The sequence below is a fragment of the Arachis ipaensis genome, chromosome B10, assembly GCF_059453495.1.
Source record: "Arachis ipaensis isolate K30076 ecotype BB chromosome B10, ASM5945349v1, whole genome shotgun sequence".
Classification (NCBI taxonomy): Eukaryota; Viridiplantae; Streptophyta; class Magnoliopsida; order Fabales; family Fabaceae; genus Arachis; species Arachis ipaensis.
This window is the reverse complement of record NC_142435.1, coordinates 14098408-14115206: the sequence shown is the minus strand read 5'-3', so window position 1 is coordinate 14115206 and position 16799 is coordinate 14098408. Positions and strand designations below refer to the sequence as shown.

Genomic DNA, 16799 nt, shown 5'->3' with positions numbered 1-16799 from the left:
GTCCGACATCTCGGCATCACGGGGAGAGGACACCACCTGTTTCTCGTTATTCTCAGGTGGGGCATCCTGTTTCTCGGCGGCCGTTTCCTCATCACTATTGCCGTCTAGAAAGGTGTTGTATAAATTCTCAAGGCATGTCATTTCGGCAGACATTTCCATTGCATCAAAATAGTGAAATAGGTTAGTCGTGAAGTCGGCAATCTTTTTGTCCACAGCGGACATCCCCTTGTAGGTCACCTTAATAAAGGTGTTGGACCCGCCCCGAAACTCTAATACGTCGGGATGAGGCGTTGCCCTTCTAACGACAACTAGAAGGGATGGCGACTTTTGACTGGGCGTACCTTGAAGTACTTGTCCTTGAACCCATGGTAAGAGTCCTCAAACAAGCCAAAAATCCTCCGTCCCTGGGCAGATCGGAAGGACATGAATCCTTTCCTTGCTTTCCCTTCTTTGGAAGGATTCATAAGGTTGAAGAGATAAAGAAAAACGTCGACGGACACCGACAGTTCTAAGTATTCACACACCATCTCGAAATAGCGGATGGAAGCCCAACTGTTCGGATGCAGCTGAGACGGCGCCACGGAGACTCGGTTAAGGAGCGCCATTTGGAAAGAGAAATGGATGCGAACCCCCAATTGGGTAAACATTGCCTTGTAGAACCAAATCCCGTCGGCAACTCGGGGGGAGTGGAGGTTGAGTTCGTACAACCGTTCGTTAGGGGCAGGGACGAAACATCGTAGTTAGACTCCTCGTCAGTCCCGCCGCACAAGTACTCGGCTTGACGGAACTCGGCCAGCTCCTCCTCGCCCATTTGGTTTGGGGAGTCCTTCACGTCGGAGGTCACCCAAGCATATCGGTCGTAACTCGCGCTTGAGGTAGAGGATCGTGAGACGTGACGAGGCATACCTACAGTGGGGGCACCACTCGGTTAGTATATGAGGTTGGAAATTCGGAAAAGGTCCTGAAACTACATTTTGCCTATTCAACAATTGCAATCAAGCATGGCCGAAGCCAATCCTAAGTAAAAGCCTAAAAATAAATGCCCTGGAATGGTAACCCCCTAATGCACCTATCTAACACTAATGTCAGCCAGCACACAAGTGAAACCAGAAGAGCAACATGCATATAGGAGCATAGACAACGAAGGTAAAATATACGCAAAACAAAGAATGAGGGGCGAACGCTTACCAGGACAATTGCAGCGAGTAGAAAGGGAGCAAGAAGGAGCGAATGCACAGGGATGCAGAAATGTTGCTCTGGGAAATTCGAGAGGGAAGAAGATGGAAATGGTAAAAGCAAAGAAGTGAAGTGAAAATGAAATGCAAAACTAACTGGGGGATTAGAAAACTGACACAGACTCAAGAAGCGCGAAAGGCAAAAGGTAAAACAGTCTTTGCGCGCGGGGTTTCGAAACAACTCATTATGGGCATTAAATGCCTGACGCGAAGAACGAGGCGACGAAAGGCTATCCCCAGCAACGAACAGACACACGCGCAAAAGGCACGTCCTCTCCACGAGCGGCCGACCTAACGACGACGCACAAAGGAGAACATAACATGCCACCAACGGCGCTCACGCCCATTGCTGGCGCATTGGGGGCACTGTTATGGCCCAGCCCAGCTAGGCGTGTGAACCGACCCGGCCACGCACCCTCCTTGCCAGCTGCGTAACAGCTGGAGAGAAGGAAACTTCCTGGAAGGAGGCCCTATCCTATGGGGCCCACTTTCCTGACAAGGTAATAAGAGAAGGGTCCTACTCTCCTCCCAAGGTACGTCACACATATCACATTACCCACTTTTCGCCTGCACACCTGACTGACTAGAGCGTCGGAGTGTCTTTGCAGGTGACACCCCCCTTCACACCAAGATCTCGGAACGTCGGCTGCTCCGGCTCCAACCCCGCGACCAAGAATCAGACGACACCCCATCTTACCAACCGAAGTACCACCCCGAACTGTCCGGTACCCGAACTACCGTACAGTAACATTATTGTACATGTTATTATTTCATTCCGTAAATATAGTAACTCTTGCATTATTATATTTAATCCACGATATGTCCTTATATATGAACATAGTACGCTAATTGATTGTGTCTAATAAAAAATTAGACTAATTAATTTTCACTTTAAAAATGTATAGTAAAACAAATAATTTTGATTATGCATGATCAGTGAATGATCTTTTTTTTTTTTTTGGTGACGATCAGTGAATAATCTAATTAATATAAGATAATTTCCTTTTCAATAATAATGCATTCATATAAATAGTAGTATAATAAAAAAAATAATTATTGGATCACATGAACGGACAAGTTCATAGGCCCAGTGTTTTGCAATGTTAATTGGACCAATGTATAACGCAAAAAACTCATGTCATTAAAACTAATCTTAGATTTGAGGAGATAAAATACTGAAATCTGAAGTGCTATTCATTCACACGATTGAAATATGTGAAGGAGAACAGAAATAACAACAGGTACCACAATACCCCAAAAAAAAAAAAAGTGCCACTGAGAGACCCGAATTTTTTTGGTCCAACCACACACCATAGATGCTCCCTTTCAATTATTGACTTTGACTTTAGCATATCAGATTGGAGAGTAGTCACCCAGGCGCACAAACATGTAGACCATAATTGAAATGACTATTACTGTTAATCATCATTCACTCACCATAATTTGAAAAAGTGCTGCTCAAGCCTCAAATTCAATAAATTAATTGTACCAAAGTAACCCAAGAGTTCCCATACTGGGACTTAATACACCATATTATGCCACATATAAGACTTAAATGATACCGTAATCCAAATAAATAAAAGACACATGCAGAAGTACATAATCAAAACACGTGGAAGAAATGGAAAATATAAAATGAAACACACAAACTACTTTCCTAAACTTTATTAAAATGTATAAAACTTAAAAGCCAATGAAGTCTTCCACTTCCACTCCACTCTCCAAAGTTCAGATCCTCATTAGTATTTCATATTCATGCCTTGATTGTTACACTGCACAAGAACACACCAGATGGTTTTATATCAGAAATTTGCCACTCTGACCCTTTAGCTGCATTTGGATCATACAACAAAGTTTGATAAGAGGGTCCTGCTTCCAGTGAGAATAGCAACAGCTTTTCATCAAATATCCCAAATCTAAAATCAACACTGGAGCTACCAGTGAGTGGAAGTGGTACCATTTTCCACGAATTGTCTTCAGAACAGAATATTGCTAGCTTCCTCTGGTTCTTCCACTCCATACAGAACAATTTCTTTCCCAATACTGCGTGCGCTGTGACCATAACACAGCCGTTCTTGAACTCACCCCAGCTGTGGACTTCAGGGTCATAAACATCAACAAACTTGGAGTTTCCAATTGTAAAGCTCGACCTTCCACCCATGACATAGAGCTTACCATCCAATGAACAGGCAAAGCAACCCCATCTTGGGCGCCGGACACTCTCTATCAGTGTCCATTTGTCGGTGTCAGGGTCGTACACCTCAGCACTAGAGAGAATTTCACCGTCCAATCCATAGCCTCCTACAGCATAAACCAAGCCATTGACTTCGGCACATGCAAAGTCATAACGAGCCACATTCATTTTTGATAGTCTGCTCCAACTGCATTTAATATCCAAAATGGAAAACACACATGAAAAATTTACAAAATTATTACAGGAGAAAATTCACAAGCTTAACAGACAATTAAGTTCTCCAAATTATGAACAGGAAAAGAGGCTATCCTGAACTAGATTTCATATCAGAATTAATCATATGCAATATATTCCCCAGATTTCTAACTAAATTAACAAAAACACGAAAGTCTTACGTACCAGGTAGGGTCAGATACATAAATGGAAGTAACAATTTCATTGCATCCTATTATAAACCATCTCTATTGACAAATGTTGCAATTTAAGTACTCTCAGTTATAGATTTCTAGATAAAGCACAAAAGAAAATCGTACTTGTTGAGGAGCGAGTCATATTGGTAAACCTCTGCTGAGGCAAAGGTACTTCTATCTGTAGTTGAATATCCAGCAATAACAAGAAGCTTTCCATTAAGAACCACCACTCCAAATCCAGCCTTTACCGGACCAGGCATCGGTGGAAGAGCTTGGCATTTATGACTGGGACGATCCATAACCTCCCAATGAGTTCCCTCTCCTTCAGTATCCATTGTTAAGAAATAGAGCCATTCCTCAACCATTCCTGCCAATTTTCGCACAGTAATGAACTCTTTGCTTTGAATAAATGACCTCCATCTCTTACAGACACCACCAATAGTTGGGACGTTAGAACGAGGCACAAGTGCAAGGCAATGTTTTGCCACATCATCAGGCAGACCAGGTAGAATGGGGCTATCATCGTTTTCCAGTACCTCAGAGGCAAAGAAATGATTGGTTTGCAAAGAAGTTAACTTGTCTTGATTGGCCAAATTGGTGAAACACATGTTTCGGCCTGTAGATCTCTTCTTTCCAGCAACAAAACCAGGCATCTTTTCCAAATCAGCAAGTACACTTACCATATATCTCCAAGATGTAGAGAATTTTCCGTGACCAATTAACCGAACAATGAACAAAGGTCTTAATGTGAATTATATAATTAAAGGAATTCATGATACCCTTCACCAATTGGGACTCTACAAGACCAAGGCAAGATAGATGTTGCAGAACGAATCACGTGAGCGGTGTAAGCGGATGATTTTCTGTGCTTTGTCCAGTCTGATTCAAATTCCATAACACAAGTTCTGCTACTACTGTGATTGCTCTGATTTATCTTCGTCAGCGAATTGTTTCTTAGGCTGCTAAACTTGTATCCTCCCTTACACATTGCCCAAAGATCTATAAATTACAACAAGAATTTGTTACATTCTAAAGTTAAAAAAATAAACTAATCAATGATAATCAACAAAATTATTATAGGTACAAACACAGTCATACCAGTGTAGGCCATAGAACTTGGCAACATTCAGCCACCTATAACTTCCATTTTCTTCGAGTTTATATTGCTGAAATGTTAAACAAGGAGAAAGATAAGTCAATTTTCAACACAAGTAGCAATATTTGAGGGAATACATACATAGTCAATGGGGAAACTTCAACTGGGAAAAAGTTCAATCTAGAGGGTTAACAAAAGCAATCGGCATTCTTTTCAATATACACATCAATTGGACAGGAATCCACAGAAATTTAATTTTTATGCAATTTAATGTAAAAAAATTTACAACTAGTCATCTATTGTCCAGCACAAGCGTTTGATTTTCATAGCTTCTATCCCAAAAATATTACAAATAATACCATACAAAGAAATAATTGTGCAAAACTTCACATTAATTTTAGTGAACATTAGAATCTAAAACACTATATTGATTATTAACACTTCAAAAAGATAAGCTCCACTACTTTGTTGAAATCTCATAAATGTGCAACTCTCAACACAAAAACAATTCATAAACAAAAGAGATGAACTATGTACGAAATCTTGAGAAAAATTGAACAACTTGTGACATAGTTGAGACAAATATGAAGTCATAATCAGCCTACTAAAAGATCAAAACATGGGATAAGAACTAAGTAAGTAGGAAGATTCAAAACAAAGCAAAACTAGAACATATTTAGCAGTTCCACGCACTGAAAATCTGTAAGATATGTATGAGATATCAATATTCTTTGCTGAAAAATCCAGAAGCGGAAGTAGCCACCAGATCTGAAATCAAATTACACAGTTCAGATGGGCTTTTCACTTTTCACTTTTCACATTTGACATAAACAAACAAAGAATCAAAATAATACCTAACCAGACAAAGAAAAGCCTTGTTTGGAAGTTGAAACGTTTTCAGGTATGAAATTCATTCAGCAGAGGAACTTAATGTTAAAGAGCGTAATATAAATCTGTTATTTGAGCAGAGATGTATGAAATCAATAGAAGATTTAAGGAGTATAAGAACTAGATTCAGAATTATATTACAGCATACGGAGAAAACTCTAATTAGATCTGTAATAAGAGAAATGGAAAGAGAATAACAATAATAATGATGAAGAAAAGGATGAAAAGAGAAAAAGGACTTACATGATGAGAAAGAGGAAGCAGAATAAGATTAAGAGTGAAGAGTATATGGAAAGAGAGAGAGAGAGAGAGAGAGAGAAAAGAGGATGTAAGAGGCAAAGGGTATTTATAGAAGAATTAGAAGCAAAAGTGTAGGAAAGATAAAGACTTTCCAAGAATGCGGACCGAGTTCAAACGTGAAAAATGAAGAAAAATGGTAATAATTGGAGTCAGCGAAGGAATGAGATCAGTGTTAGGTTGCACTTGCACAACCGTGTTCCACCGATGAAGGAAGAGAGAGGGGGCCACATGTAGGAGTTATTAAAACTTGTTACACAAATTAATTTTTAATATTATTTTTAGAAATTTTAATTTTAATATATTGAGAAGATAAAACAATAATCCAATTAGATTCATTTGTTTAGATAATTTTTTAAATTAGGTAAATAAAGAGTAATTACAATATAAAAATGTCAAGTATAAATTTTTTTTTTTTATAAGTAAGGTAGCGTTTGTTTTGAGATACTGAGACAGAGACTGAGAGACTGAGACACAGTATCATGTTTGTTGGCTCAAAGACGGACACTAAAATTTCTGTCTCTATCCCTAAAATTTCAGTATTTAAGTACCTCCAAAAAGTAGGGACACAGAGGACTGAAATTTTTAGAGACAGAGACTGAAATTTTAATAACATTTTATACCTAAAATACCATCATTTCAATTAATTAATTCCAATTTTATCTTTTGTGCAAATTAAATTAGACTTTTATTCTTGTTTCAATTTCTGTCTCTCACTTTGCATCAAACAGAATATTAAAATTTATTTCGGTCTTTGTCTCTTAGTCTCTGTCTCCCAGTCTCAGTCTTTCAGTCTCTAATTCTCTACCAAATGCTACCTAAGTGACATACATTTTTTTATTACTCACTTTTTTTCTGCGCGCTTGAAGTCATTAATATTCTTTCCAAAATCAATATCAGTTTTCCCAAATCAAATTCTTAACATCCCTCAATCATATTATTACCCATTAAAATACAATTTTTCTGCCAAAATTAATGGAGGTTAAATTAAAAAAATTTAACAATTTCTACTATACAACTTATATTTTACGTATAGACTATTAAAAAATAAAAAATAAAATATAAACAAAAGTTAAAAATAAATTTTTAAAAATAATTATTAACTCGTCATATTAAAATCAATAAATAAGCATAGATATGAATATTAAATAAAAATATTAAAATATAAAATCATGATCTATTAGTGCACATATGAAATAATTTGAAGAATACAATAAGATGCATAGTTTAAAATTTGGTAATATTAATTATAAAAATTTATTAATTATAGACATCATATGTATAAAATTATAAATATTATGAGTACAAAATTATGGATGTTATTAATATGAAATTATGAATGTTATGTGTATGAATTTATAGATGTTATGAGTAAATTTATCAATTAAATAAATTAATTTAAGAATTTGACATTTTTTCAAATTCAATTACGATCAAATTTAAAAACATCGGTGTATGGATATAATATCTAATAAATATGAATTTAATTTTTAGATATAGTTGTATATAATTTTTCGAATTACTCCTTGGATTCAATACATGCATAATTCGAATTGGTTCAATTCGAATTACTTTGATCTTGTTTAATTCGAATTTAACTTATTCGAATTACTTTTGGTATAGCAAATTCGAATTAGTCTCATTCGAATTACAGAATAATTAGCTTTTGGGTGATCCAAGTTACGTTTTTAGCTTTGGTAGAATCATGTAATTTTCTCTTCCATTTAGTTTAATATCGCATTTTACCCTAAACTTATTATTATTATTTTTGTTAAATAATCTTTTTTTTATTATGGATGCAATTAATTATTTTAAGATAATAATTTATTTCATATTTGATGCTGTATAAAAATTAATGTTAATCGAATAAAAAATTAAATAACTAAAATTATAATTGAATAAAAATATAATTTTTAATTCTAAAATATTAAAAATACATTTTGAATATAGACTAATCAAACATATTTTCATTATTTTCAATGCTTGAAAATGAATTCTCTTTTCACAACCTAATCATATTTTTTAAAATGTTAAAAGTTGAAAATAAAAATTATTTTAAAAAAATAAAAATACAAAAATAAAAATAAAAAATATTTTCACAAACTAATCAATTCTTAAATTTTTTAAAAATAATATAATGGAGCAATTGAATCATCTAAATTTTTTGAAAATAAGAAATTACTTTATTAATACCAATTTATCAATTTTGTTATAAGAGATTAATCACTTGTTAGACAAAATGGTTAGAAACCAATATCAATCAAATATTTTTCAAGCTTTTTTGGACTTGATTAATTATTTGGTGTGAGAGTCTAATAGCGTGTAATACTAATCTCCCGGTCTAATTATGGTAATCATTGATGATTGATTATTTGTACGGGTTTAGATAACTAGGACTATAAGATTATTTGTGGAGAAAATAAACATTAAAAGATTTTATTTATAACAAACAAAAAACTTTAAAATTTAGGTTTTAATGATTATTTTAATTCCATTAGCAAACACTCTAAAAGACACTTTTTAATTTACATATGGAGCCTCAGCTGGTGAAGTGCGCTGATATGGGGGAGGGGAGTGCTGCACAGAATGGTGGTGTCAGGGGGGGAACAACTCGGACCCCTCCGAGTGCTAAACCAAACTCGCACCGTCCGAGTGCCATGCAATCCCCTGCAGCAAGTTTCGAACTCGGACCCTCCGAGTTGAATAATGTCACGGACCGTCCGATTTCGATGAAGCCAATCGCACGGTGGGAGTTTCTACTTGCACTTTACACGCGTCGCTCCCTGGTTTTCCCCCGAACGGTGCCCCTGTTTGAATAAAGAAACCCATTTGCTCTTCTCTCACCATCTGAAAACGAAAGCACACACAGTTCACTCTCAAACTTCCTTCTTCATTTCTGAAGCTCATCCTTGCATGGTGGAGGAGAAGGAATCATGCCCAAAAAATATAAAATTAAAGATGTTGATCGATGTGAGCTTCATATTATTCATTATCTCAGTGATCTTGATTATGTAAGTATTTTTTAATTATTTTTAAGTTTTAAAAATTTAGTTATATTTATAATTATTAATATTAAGAATTTAATTATTATGATGGTGATTGTTGGTAAAAAATGCAGTTGATAAATAAAAAAATAGATTAATTATGACTAATATTTCAATATTTCTTAAATTTTTAAAAAATTTTTTTGCAGATTTTTAGTAAAAAAATATTATTATTAACAAGAAAACATTATCATTATTAATGATGAAAAGATTTCGGTAGGTATAAAAGAAGAAGTAAATAGATCTCTTATTCAGTAGAGAATGTTGAGATTTTTTTAAAAATTATATTAATTTTTAGTATAATTATATGTTTTAGTTAATTAATCATATTTAAATATTTCTTTAAAAAAGTTAGTATATCTGTTAGAGAAGAATTTAAATGTTAATGTTATTGTTATTGGTATTGTGACTGAGAAAAATGTTAATGCTTAATGATTAATAGGATTATTTTAATTAAGCCATGCTATTTTTTTAATTATGACAATGTTTATAGTCTTTAGAATACGAATGTTAATATTTTGTAGAAATGTTGATGATGGCATATACTGATTGTTAAGGATAAATAAATGTATAGGTCATGACTTTTATTTTTTAATTATTAATAATTTTAAGGATTAATTAAATAATTTTAGAAGTTAAAAGAATTAGTTATATAAGGATTTACTGAAATGATTGATGATGGTAAGTTAGTAACTGTTAATTATATGACTAGTTATTTGTTATGTTTTTTGTAGAAATTAAGAATGTTGACATGTAACCACCCACTTCCTCCGGATCGGTATAACGATAGGGTGGAGGAGCATTTACGAATTACTGGGTTCTATCATGTGTCTCAGATTGGAATAGTTCAGTGTCAGAAAGCATTGGTAAATGCTCTAATCGAACGTTGGCACCCTGACACCCATACGTTTCACCTTCCCATTGGTGAATGTTCCGTGACTCTTGAAGATGTGGCTCTAATACTTGGTCTTCCCACAGATGGTCTTCCAGTCACAGGGATGACAATGAGTAGTTTTGAAGCCATGGAGGCGGAGTGTCTGCTTCAATTTGGGATTGCACCTCGTAGAGAGGACTGTAGATCAAGCTGCATAAAACTGACATGGCTCCGGAATCTAAAAGAGAATTTAGAATTGAATGATGAGATCAGTATACAGAGGTATGTAAGGTATCATATTATGTTGCTGAAGTTATTTATGTATTAGCCATGTGGACTATGTAATATTGTTGACATAATAGCCTAATATGCTACATTAGATATTTTTCTATTAATGTATTAACCATCATTTTAGCTAAGGCTACAGAAATGTTATAATATTAGATTGTTATTAATTACTAGGTATGTGAGGTGTCACATTATGCTGCTGATTGGGACGATACTGTTTGGGGATAAGTCAGGGGCAGGTGTGCACTGGAAATTTCTACCATTGCTTCGTGATTTTGTTAATATTGGACAGTATAGTTGGGGTTCGGCATGCCTAGCACACCTTTACAGGGCGTTATGCAGGGCATCTCGTTATAACTGTAAGGAAATAGATGGTCCACTAACACTGCTGCTGGGTTGGGCTTGGATCCGATTGCCATATCTATCGCCGCTTCCTAGAGAACCCCGCAGTTTTCCACTTGCAAACAGGTAATATTATGTTACAATTTATCCATTTCTTGATATTTAACATTCAGTTGAGCTAATTGATAACATAAGCTTAGGTGGCGTAACTGGGAGCGTGGGGACCGACGATATAGATATCTGAAGCTAGCTCACTTTAGGAAGGCCTTTGATGAACTTCAGGATGGCCAGGTGTGTTTTAATTAAAGAAGCATTACTTTTGGGAATATTGGGCTTCGACAAAACCAGTAGTCATTGTGTTAGAGTTATGTATTGTGGGTTGTAATAATGAGTTTTCTTTAATTTTTCAGTTTGTCTGGGTTGCCTATGCTGTGGATCGTGTGGATCCGAATATAATTCCTGCTGAAATATACATGCAATCGGTTGTCTGGAGCGCTACAGTTCCATTGGTGTCGTTTGAATGTATCGAGTGGCATGCCACGGATAGGTTCAGGCGACAGTTCGGTTTCGTTCAGGGAGTACCTTCTCAGGAACAGAAATTGGATAAGGCTCATGGAGAGACTCTGACTGGACCTAAAAATCTTAACTGGGCCACGACACCGACTCATTCAAATTGGGTAATGCATTGGACCAATCGGTATCACTACGTTCTTTCTGAACCTCCCATGCCTTCACAGCCTTCCTTGGATACCTACCTGAACTGGTACCGATCAACATATGGGAACCGCTTAGCCTTGTCGAATCTTGCGGGTGAAGAGAATGATGAAGGTAACCAGGATCTGGATGTGGGCAATGAGGATATGGATGAGGGTAATGAAGATACCGATGAGGGTAGTCAGGATATGGATGAGGACAATGAAGAGCAGGAGCAACATATATCACCTCCAGTTCCGCCTCCACAAGAACAACCTCAGGCCTCAACCCAGTATCTACCTCAGCCACAGTTCACCCCATCATTTCCAGTACAGCAACAATATTGGGGTATGTCACAGTTTGAAATAGGTGATGGAACTTCTTTCAGCCAGTTGCTTGGGTTCATGTCCGCAGAAGGAGCACATTCACAACATGGCGATCTGCCTGATTTCATGCCTGGCAGGTATTCGTTAGATGCAAGGTATCCAGGCCATACCTCATCCGTTGCTTCTGGAGGCTTTGTATCTGTTGACTCTAGTAGGAGTGACGGTGGACGAGGTGTTCTGAACAGTCAAAATCCTAACCGATGTAACATGGCACGGGTTGAGGAAGATACTAACGCACTCGAACAAGAAACCGATGCGTATCTAGTAGATGACCCGGATGAAGAGGGCGATGACGACGAGGATGAAATTGAAGAGTTCGATGAGGATGAAGAATCTCGCAACGATGGTATTATGTTTACTATTTTGCATTACATATTCCATGACTTATTTACTTTCTTTGCATAAATGGCATATCTTATTGGATTTTGCTTCTTGATTTGTGGTATTCATGTTGGTATTTGAATATGTAATGTGCTGCACATACTTGTTTATTCAAAATTTTTTACAGGTCAGGCACGTAGTCCAGATGACAACGTCAAAGGTTACAATCTGAGGATTGATCCGCCACGTCGGAGTGCTAATCGTTTCACCCCTTCTGTCTTCAAAAAAGCGGCCAAGAAATGCAAAAACTTTGTGAAGGATGTAAAGTGGAAAATGAGAAAATAGTTCTTTCCTTTTGTTTAGAGTTATTTGTTTTTGTTAAACTTAATGTATTGATGACGTTATGTAATGTTATGAGTTATATGTATTTGTTAGATATTATGTACTGTGATGACTTTATGTAATGTTTAGAGTTATTTGTATTGGTTAGACATTATGTGATGATGACAATATTTTATCATTTAGACTTATTTGTATGTGTTGGACCTTATATAGAGTACTTTATATGTGTTGGACATTATTGATGTATCAGCCATCTGGAGCATGTAATAATGTCTCTTAAAACCTTAATATAGATATAGCATAATACTAGAGTGTCATTAATTATAAGGTTACATATAGTAGGTCATGTTACCTCAATTTGCTCAGTCAAGTTTTATTATACAATATCATATAAAAATGATTAACAAGCCTCCTTTTTAATTTAAAATTCTTATTCTTATTTATAGTATCACTAAAATATATTTCAAAGCAGTTGTAGGACATTGTTTGATTTAAAATACAAAAATCAAATTTTCCGATGTTTGTTTTAGAAATTTTAAAAAAAATAAAATATATTTTAAGCTGAAATCTAACATTTCAATTTCTGTTTTTAAAAAATATATAAAGGAAAAAAATCTAGATTATACTCTAATTTTTGTTTGAACAAATTAAAAACTTTAAAAGATGGAATAATACTAGAGTGTCATTAATTATAAGGTTACATATAGCAGGTCATGTTACCTCCATTTGCTCAGTCAGGTTTTATTATACAATATCATATTAAAAATGTGAACCTAGGGGGCTTCTCTGTTGGTATTTGAACCAACAAACTGACGGCATCTGCTTCGACTATGTCCCTCAGCACCACATAGAGTACATCGCCTAGGACGACGTAACATCCTCGTGTCCATCTCATTCAGAAAACGCGTCATCCTGGGACGACCTTTTGACACCCGTCGCATGTACGGATTCGGTATGAACCGAGGTCCGTTGTAAGCAGGCCATGTGGTGGGATTACCTAGTGGCCTAAACCGTGCTCGGTACACCCGCCGCACTTGATCCATCTTATACACATCATGAACATAAAGTCGCCAATCAAGTCGCTGGTTGGCACAACATGCGAACACATGTCGACAGGGGATCCGGTCCACCTGGAACTCACCACAGTCACATCGAAGGCTACGTAGATCAACTGCAAACTCTAGCCCACTTGGCATCTCACGAACCTCAAAGACCTCATTCTGGCGGTCAAAGCAACTAACCTGTATGTTTCCTGATGCAAGTTGGTTTGCATGCAACTTCGATGTCACTATCTCAGAAAACACATGGCCAGCATTGATCCGGGCTTCCGCCTCCGCTCTTTTACGGGTGAACAACTCATTTAGCCTGTAGAATGTTGCCTTCACAAGAGCTGTAATGGGAAGATTGCGAGCACCCTTCAAAACTGAGTTGATGCACTCCACTAGATTCGTTGTCATGTGACCCCATCGGTACCCGCCATCAAAGGCCAGTGCGTACTGTTCGCGAGGAATTCGGTCTAACCAGTTTGTGTATGCCTCGCCGCGGTCCCTTAAACGCTGGTAACGCACATCGTACTCCCGCACCGTCCTCGAATACCCTAGCAGATCAAAGCATGTAGAAAGCAAAGTAATTAAATTCAATAGATTTATTTAAGGCACATCTACTAATAATTTCCTTAAATTTAGTAAATGTTTACCGATGTTAACGACCAATTTTTGTAGGTAAGGTGCCTTGAATTTTCTCAGAAAATTCGACTTTATATGCCTGATGCAAAACATATGAAAAGCTCTAGGAGGTGACCAAGCTCCGTTACTTCGTTCGACAGCTGAATTTATGGACTCGTGCCTGTCAGATATTAGACCCACTCCATCCCGAGTAACAACATGTTGACGGAGGTTACTTAGGAAAAAATGCCATGCATCAGAAGTCTCTCCCTCAACAATAGCAAACGCAATCGGAACGATATTGTTGTTTCCATCCTGGGAAACTGCCACAAGCAGACAACCCTTATACTTTCCGTACAAGTGAGTACCATCTACCTGGACAATTGGCTTACAATGTCTGAATGCCCTAATACAAGGGTAATAACTCCAGAATACACGATGCAGTACCCGAATATCACCCACCAAGTCATCGCCTTGATATACAGGCATAGTCTCAAAATGGACAACAGCTGATGGCTCCTTGTGACACATGGCCTCAAACCATATAGGCAAGGCTTCATACGATGCTTCCCAACCTCCAAATATTTTTTCTATTGCTCTCTGCTTAGCCAACCATGCTTTCCGGTAACTGACGGTGTAGTTGAATTTCGATTGCACTTCAGCTATTACTGATTTTACCTTTAAGGAGGGATCAACTTCAACCAGTGGCTTTATTGCTTCTGCAATTGTGATAGAGTCCAGTTTCGAATGATCCTGTGAAATGGTGGCTGTGGTACAGGTGTGGCTACCATTATACCTCCTTATAACCCAACAGTACTTCCTGCTGATCAAGCTAACCCTGATAAGCCAATCACACCCTGACCCATACTGTGTACACTTGGCATAAAATGTCAACGGCTCAGACTCATATACCCGGTAGTCTACGCTTCGTCGTATAGTATACTCCTTAACCGCCTTAATAACAGCTTCCCTGGAACTGAACTCCATCCCAACGACGAATTCACCATCTGCGACCATAGGAATTTCTGCTGGGACAAATGCCATAAGATAAATTTCATTATACCGCAGCAAATGTAAAAAACCAGTATGCTTTACTTAAAAATCGTTCAACATTTTATGATATCAAACTAAACACCATAAGCACATCAGCAGCAAATGTAAAAAACCGGACCGGACCGACCGGTTCGACCGGAAAACCAAACGAACCGTGCCGGTCCTGTCCGGTTCATGCCATTTGAACCGTACAATAGATTGAAGCTGTGTCGATAATTGTTACAAACTCATGCAACTTGCTACAACCATATCTTATACAGCATAAACATTATTTCCTAATAAGCACATGAAGCATATAAAAGAAAAAAAATAAATTCCTCAATCAATGTGTAACTACAAAAACACTTATACCACGATTACGTACCTGCAGTCATATATTCCGGAAATTCAGGAACATGCATGGCTTCCAAGTCTAAAACTCGCATGAATGATGGCTCCTCAAACGGCACTTCGTTTGCAAGTGCATTTGCCACTTCTGTCACATCTGGGCACATGGTTCTCTCACCTTGATCTTCATCACCATCCGGAACAGCAAATTCATAGTTGCTTTCGAACTCTTCTTCACTGTCACTATTATAATCTTCCTGTAGAATATTCCGGTCAGCCTCAGATTGTTCAAACTCAACATACAACTCAATGAACGAGATCTGAGACCGGTTTTCAATATACATTGAAAACATCTCCTGCATGCTTGCATCGTCCGTCACATATTTGGATTGATACTGTACGAATCCACCAAACACCTGTATGGGATATCTGTATAGAATACATGATATATTTCTTGCCCTCTCAGAACCAATTTTTTCACGGATTACTCCTTTGAGCTCCTCAAATGAGATAACAAAAGGAATAACAATATCTACTGGGCTCTCACAAATAAATTTTACTCCTTCAGCCGTTTCTAACAAAATCTGACCAAAATAAAATAATTTTAGCTGAACTCGGTCACTCATTTTTCTCACTCACCATAAAAGAAACATAAGCTTGCTCTTAGATACTACATTATCAAAATCAAAACTGAAAAAAAGAGAGAGTTTTGAAGAAGAAGGAAGACGCAGCCGTTGAAGAAGAAGGAAGACCCACATTCTGTCCCACCTACCAGTTCACTTCACCCTTTTATATCACAACCTTTGAGGAACTCGAACCCTACGACTAGGTTTAGTTGAACCAAAAAAAAATTTTTCTCAGACCGAACTCGGACCATCAGATTTTTATGTTTCCTTGCCACACGGAGGGTCCGAGTTCATTGATCACCAATTCGTACTCTCACCTAAGAACTCGGACCGTGAGATTTCATACCAATTCCTAGGATGTCAACTCGTTGGGTCCGATTCCTTGTACTTGGAGTTCTATCCGGCTGCCAAACAAATCGGACCGTGCGATTTGTTTATAAAGTTTTCAAATCCAAAGAACTCGCACGGTCCGAGTTCCTTCATCTCACACTGACAAAAATTCTGTCCCATATATGTGTGTAGTCCCCCCTAACTCCATATCCACGCAAAGCACACACATGCCCTCCATAACGATAAAATTGAGCCTCTAAAAGAAAAGGTAAGCCAAATTTAATATTTAATTTGTATCCCTTTTAGTATAAATTTGATTACGTAAACGTATAATAATTTTATATTTTATATTCATCATGATACGAGCAAATATAAATGGATTAGCAATG

General features: G+C 36.9%; 2 protein-coding genes across 5 annotated transcripts; both read right to left on the bottom strand.

Annotated features, from left to right (window-relative positions):
- Positions 1-2677: 2677 nt before the first annotated feature.
- Positions 2678-6329, bottom strand: LOC107622616 (F-box/kelch-repeat protein At1g67480). Of its 4 annotated transcripts, XM_016324582.3 has the most exons (6): positions 6067-6217; positions 5790-5888; positions 5629-5703; positions 4938-5005; positions 3963-4838; positions 2678-3616 (listed from the first exon to the last, which is right to left on the bottom strand). In XM_016324582.3, exons 5-6 carry the CDS (start codon positions 4520-4522, stop codon positions 2989-2991), a joined length of 1188 nt encoding a protein of 395 aa, XP_016180068.2. In that variant the 5' UTR covers positions 4523-4838; positions 4938-5005; positions 5629-5703; positions 5790-5888; positions 6067-6217; the 3' UTR covers positions 2678-2988. The 4 variants fall into 4 exon arrangements, with proteins under 4 accessions (XP_016180068.2, XP_016180067.2, XP_088362405.1 ...); XM_016324581.3 differs by lacking the exon at positions 5790-5888 and having other exon boundaries at positions 6067-6329; XM_088506279.1 differs by lacking the exon at positions 5629-5703.
- Positions 6330-13078: 6749 nt separating this feature from the next.
- On the bottom strand, positions 13079-15888 carry LOC110268126 (uncharacterized). Its single transcript, XM_088506402.1, has 3 exons — positions 15492-15888; positions 14107-15099; positions 13079-14007 (listed from the first exon to the last, which is right to left on the bottom strand). The coding sequence occupies exons 1-3, from the start codon at positions 15814-15816 to the stop codon at positions 13184-13186; spliced, it is 2142 nt and encodes a 713-aa protein (XP_088362528.1). The 5' UTR covers positions 15817-15888; the 3' UTR covers positions 13079-13183.
- Between the last annotated feature and the right edge of the window lie 911 nt (positions 15889-16799).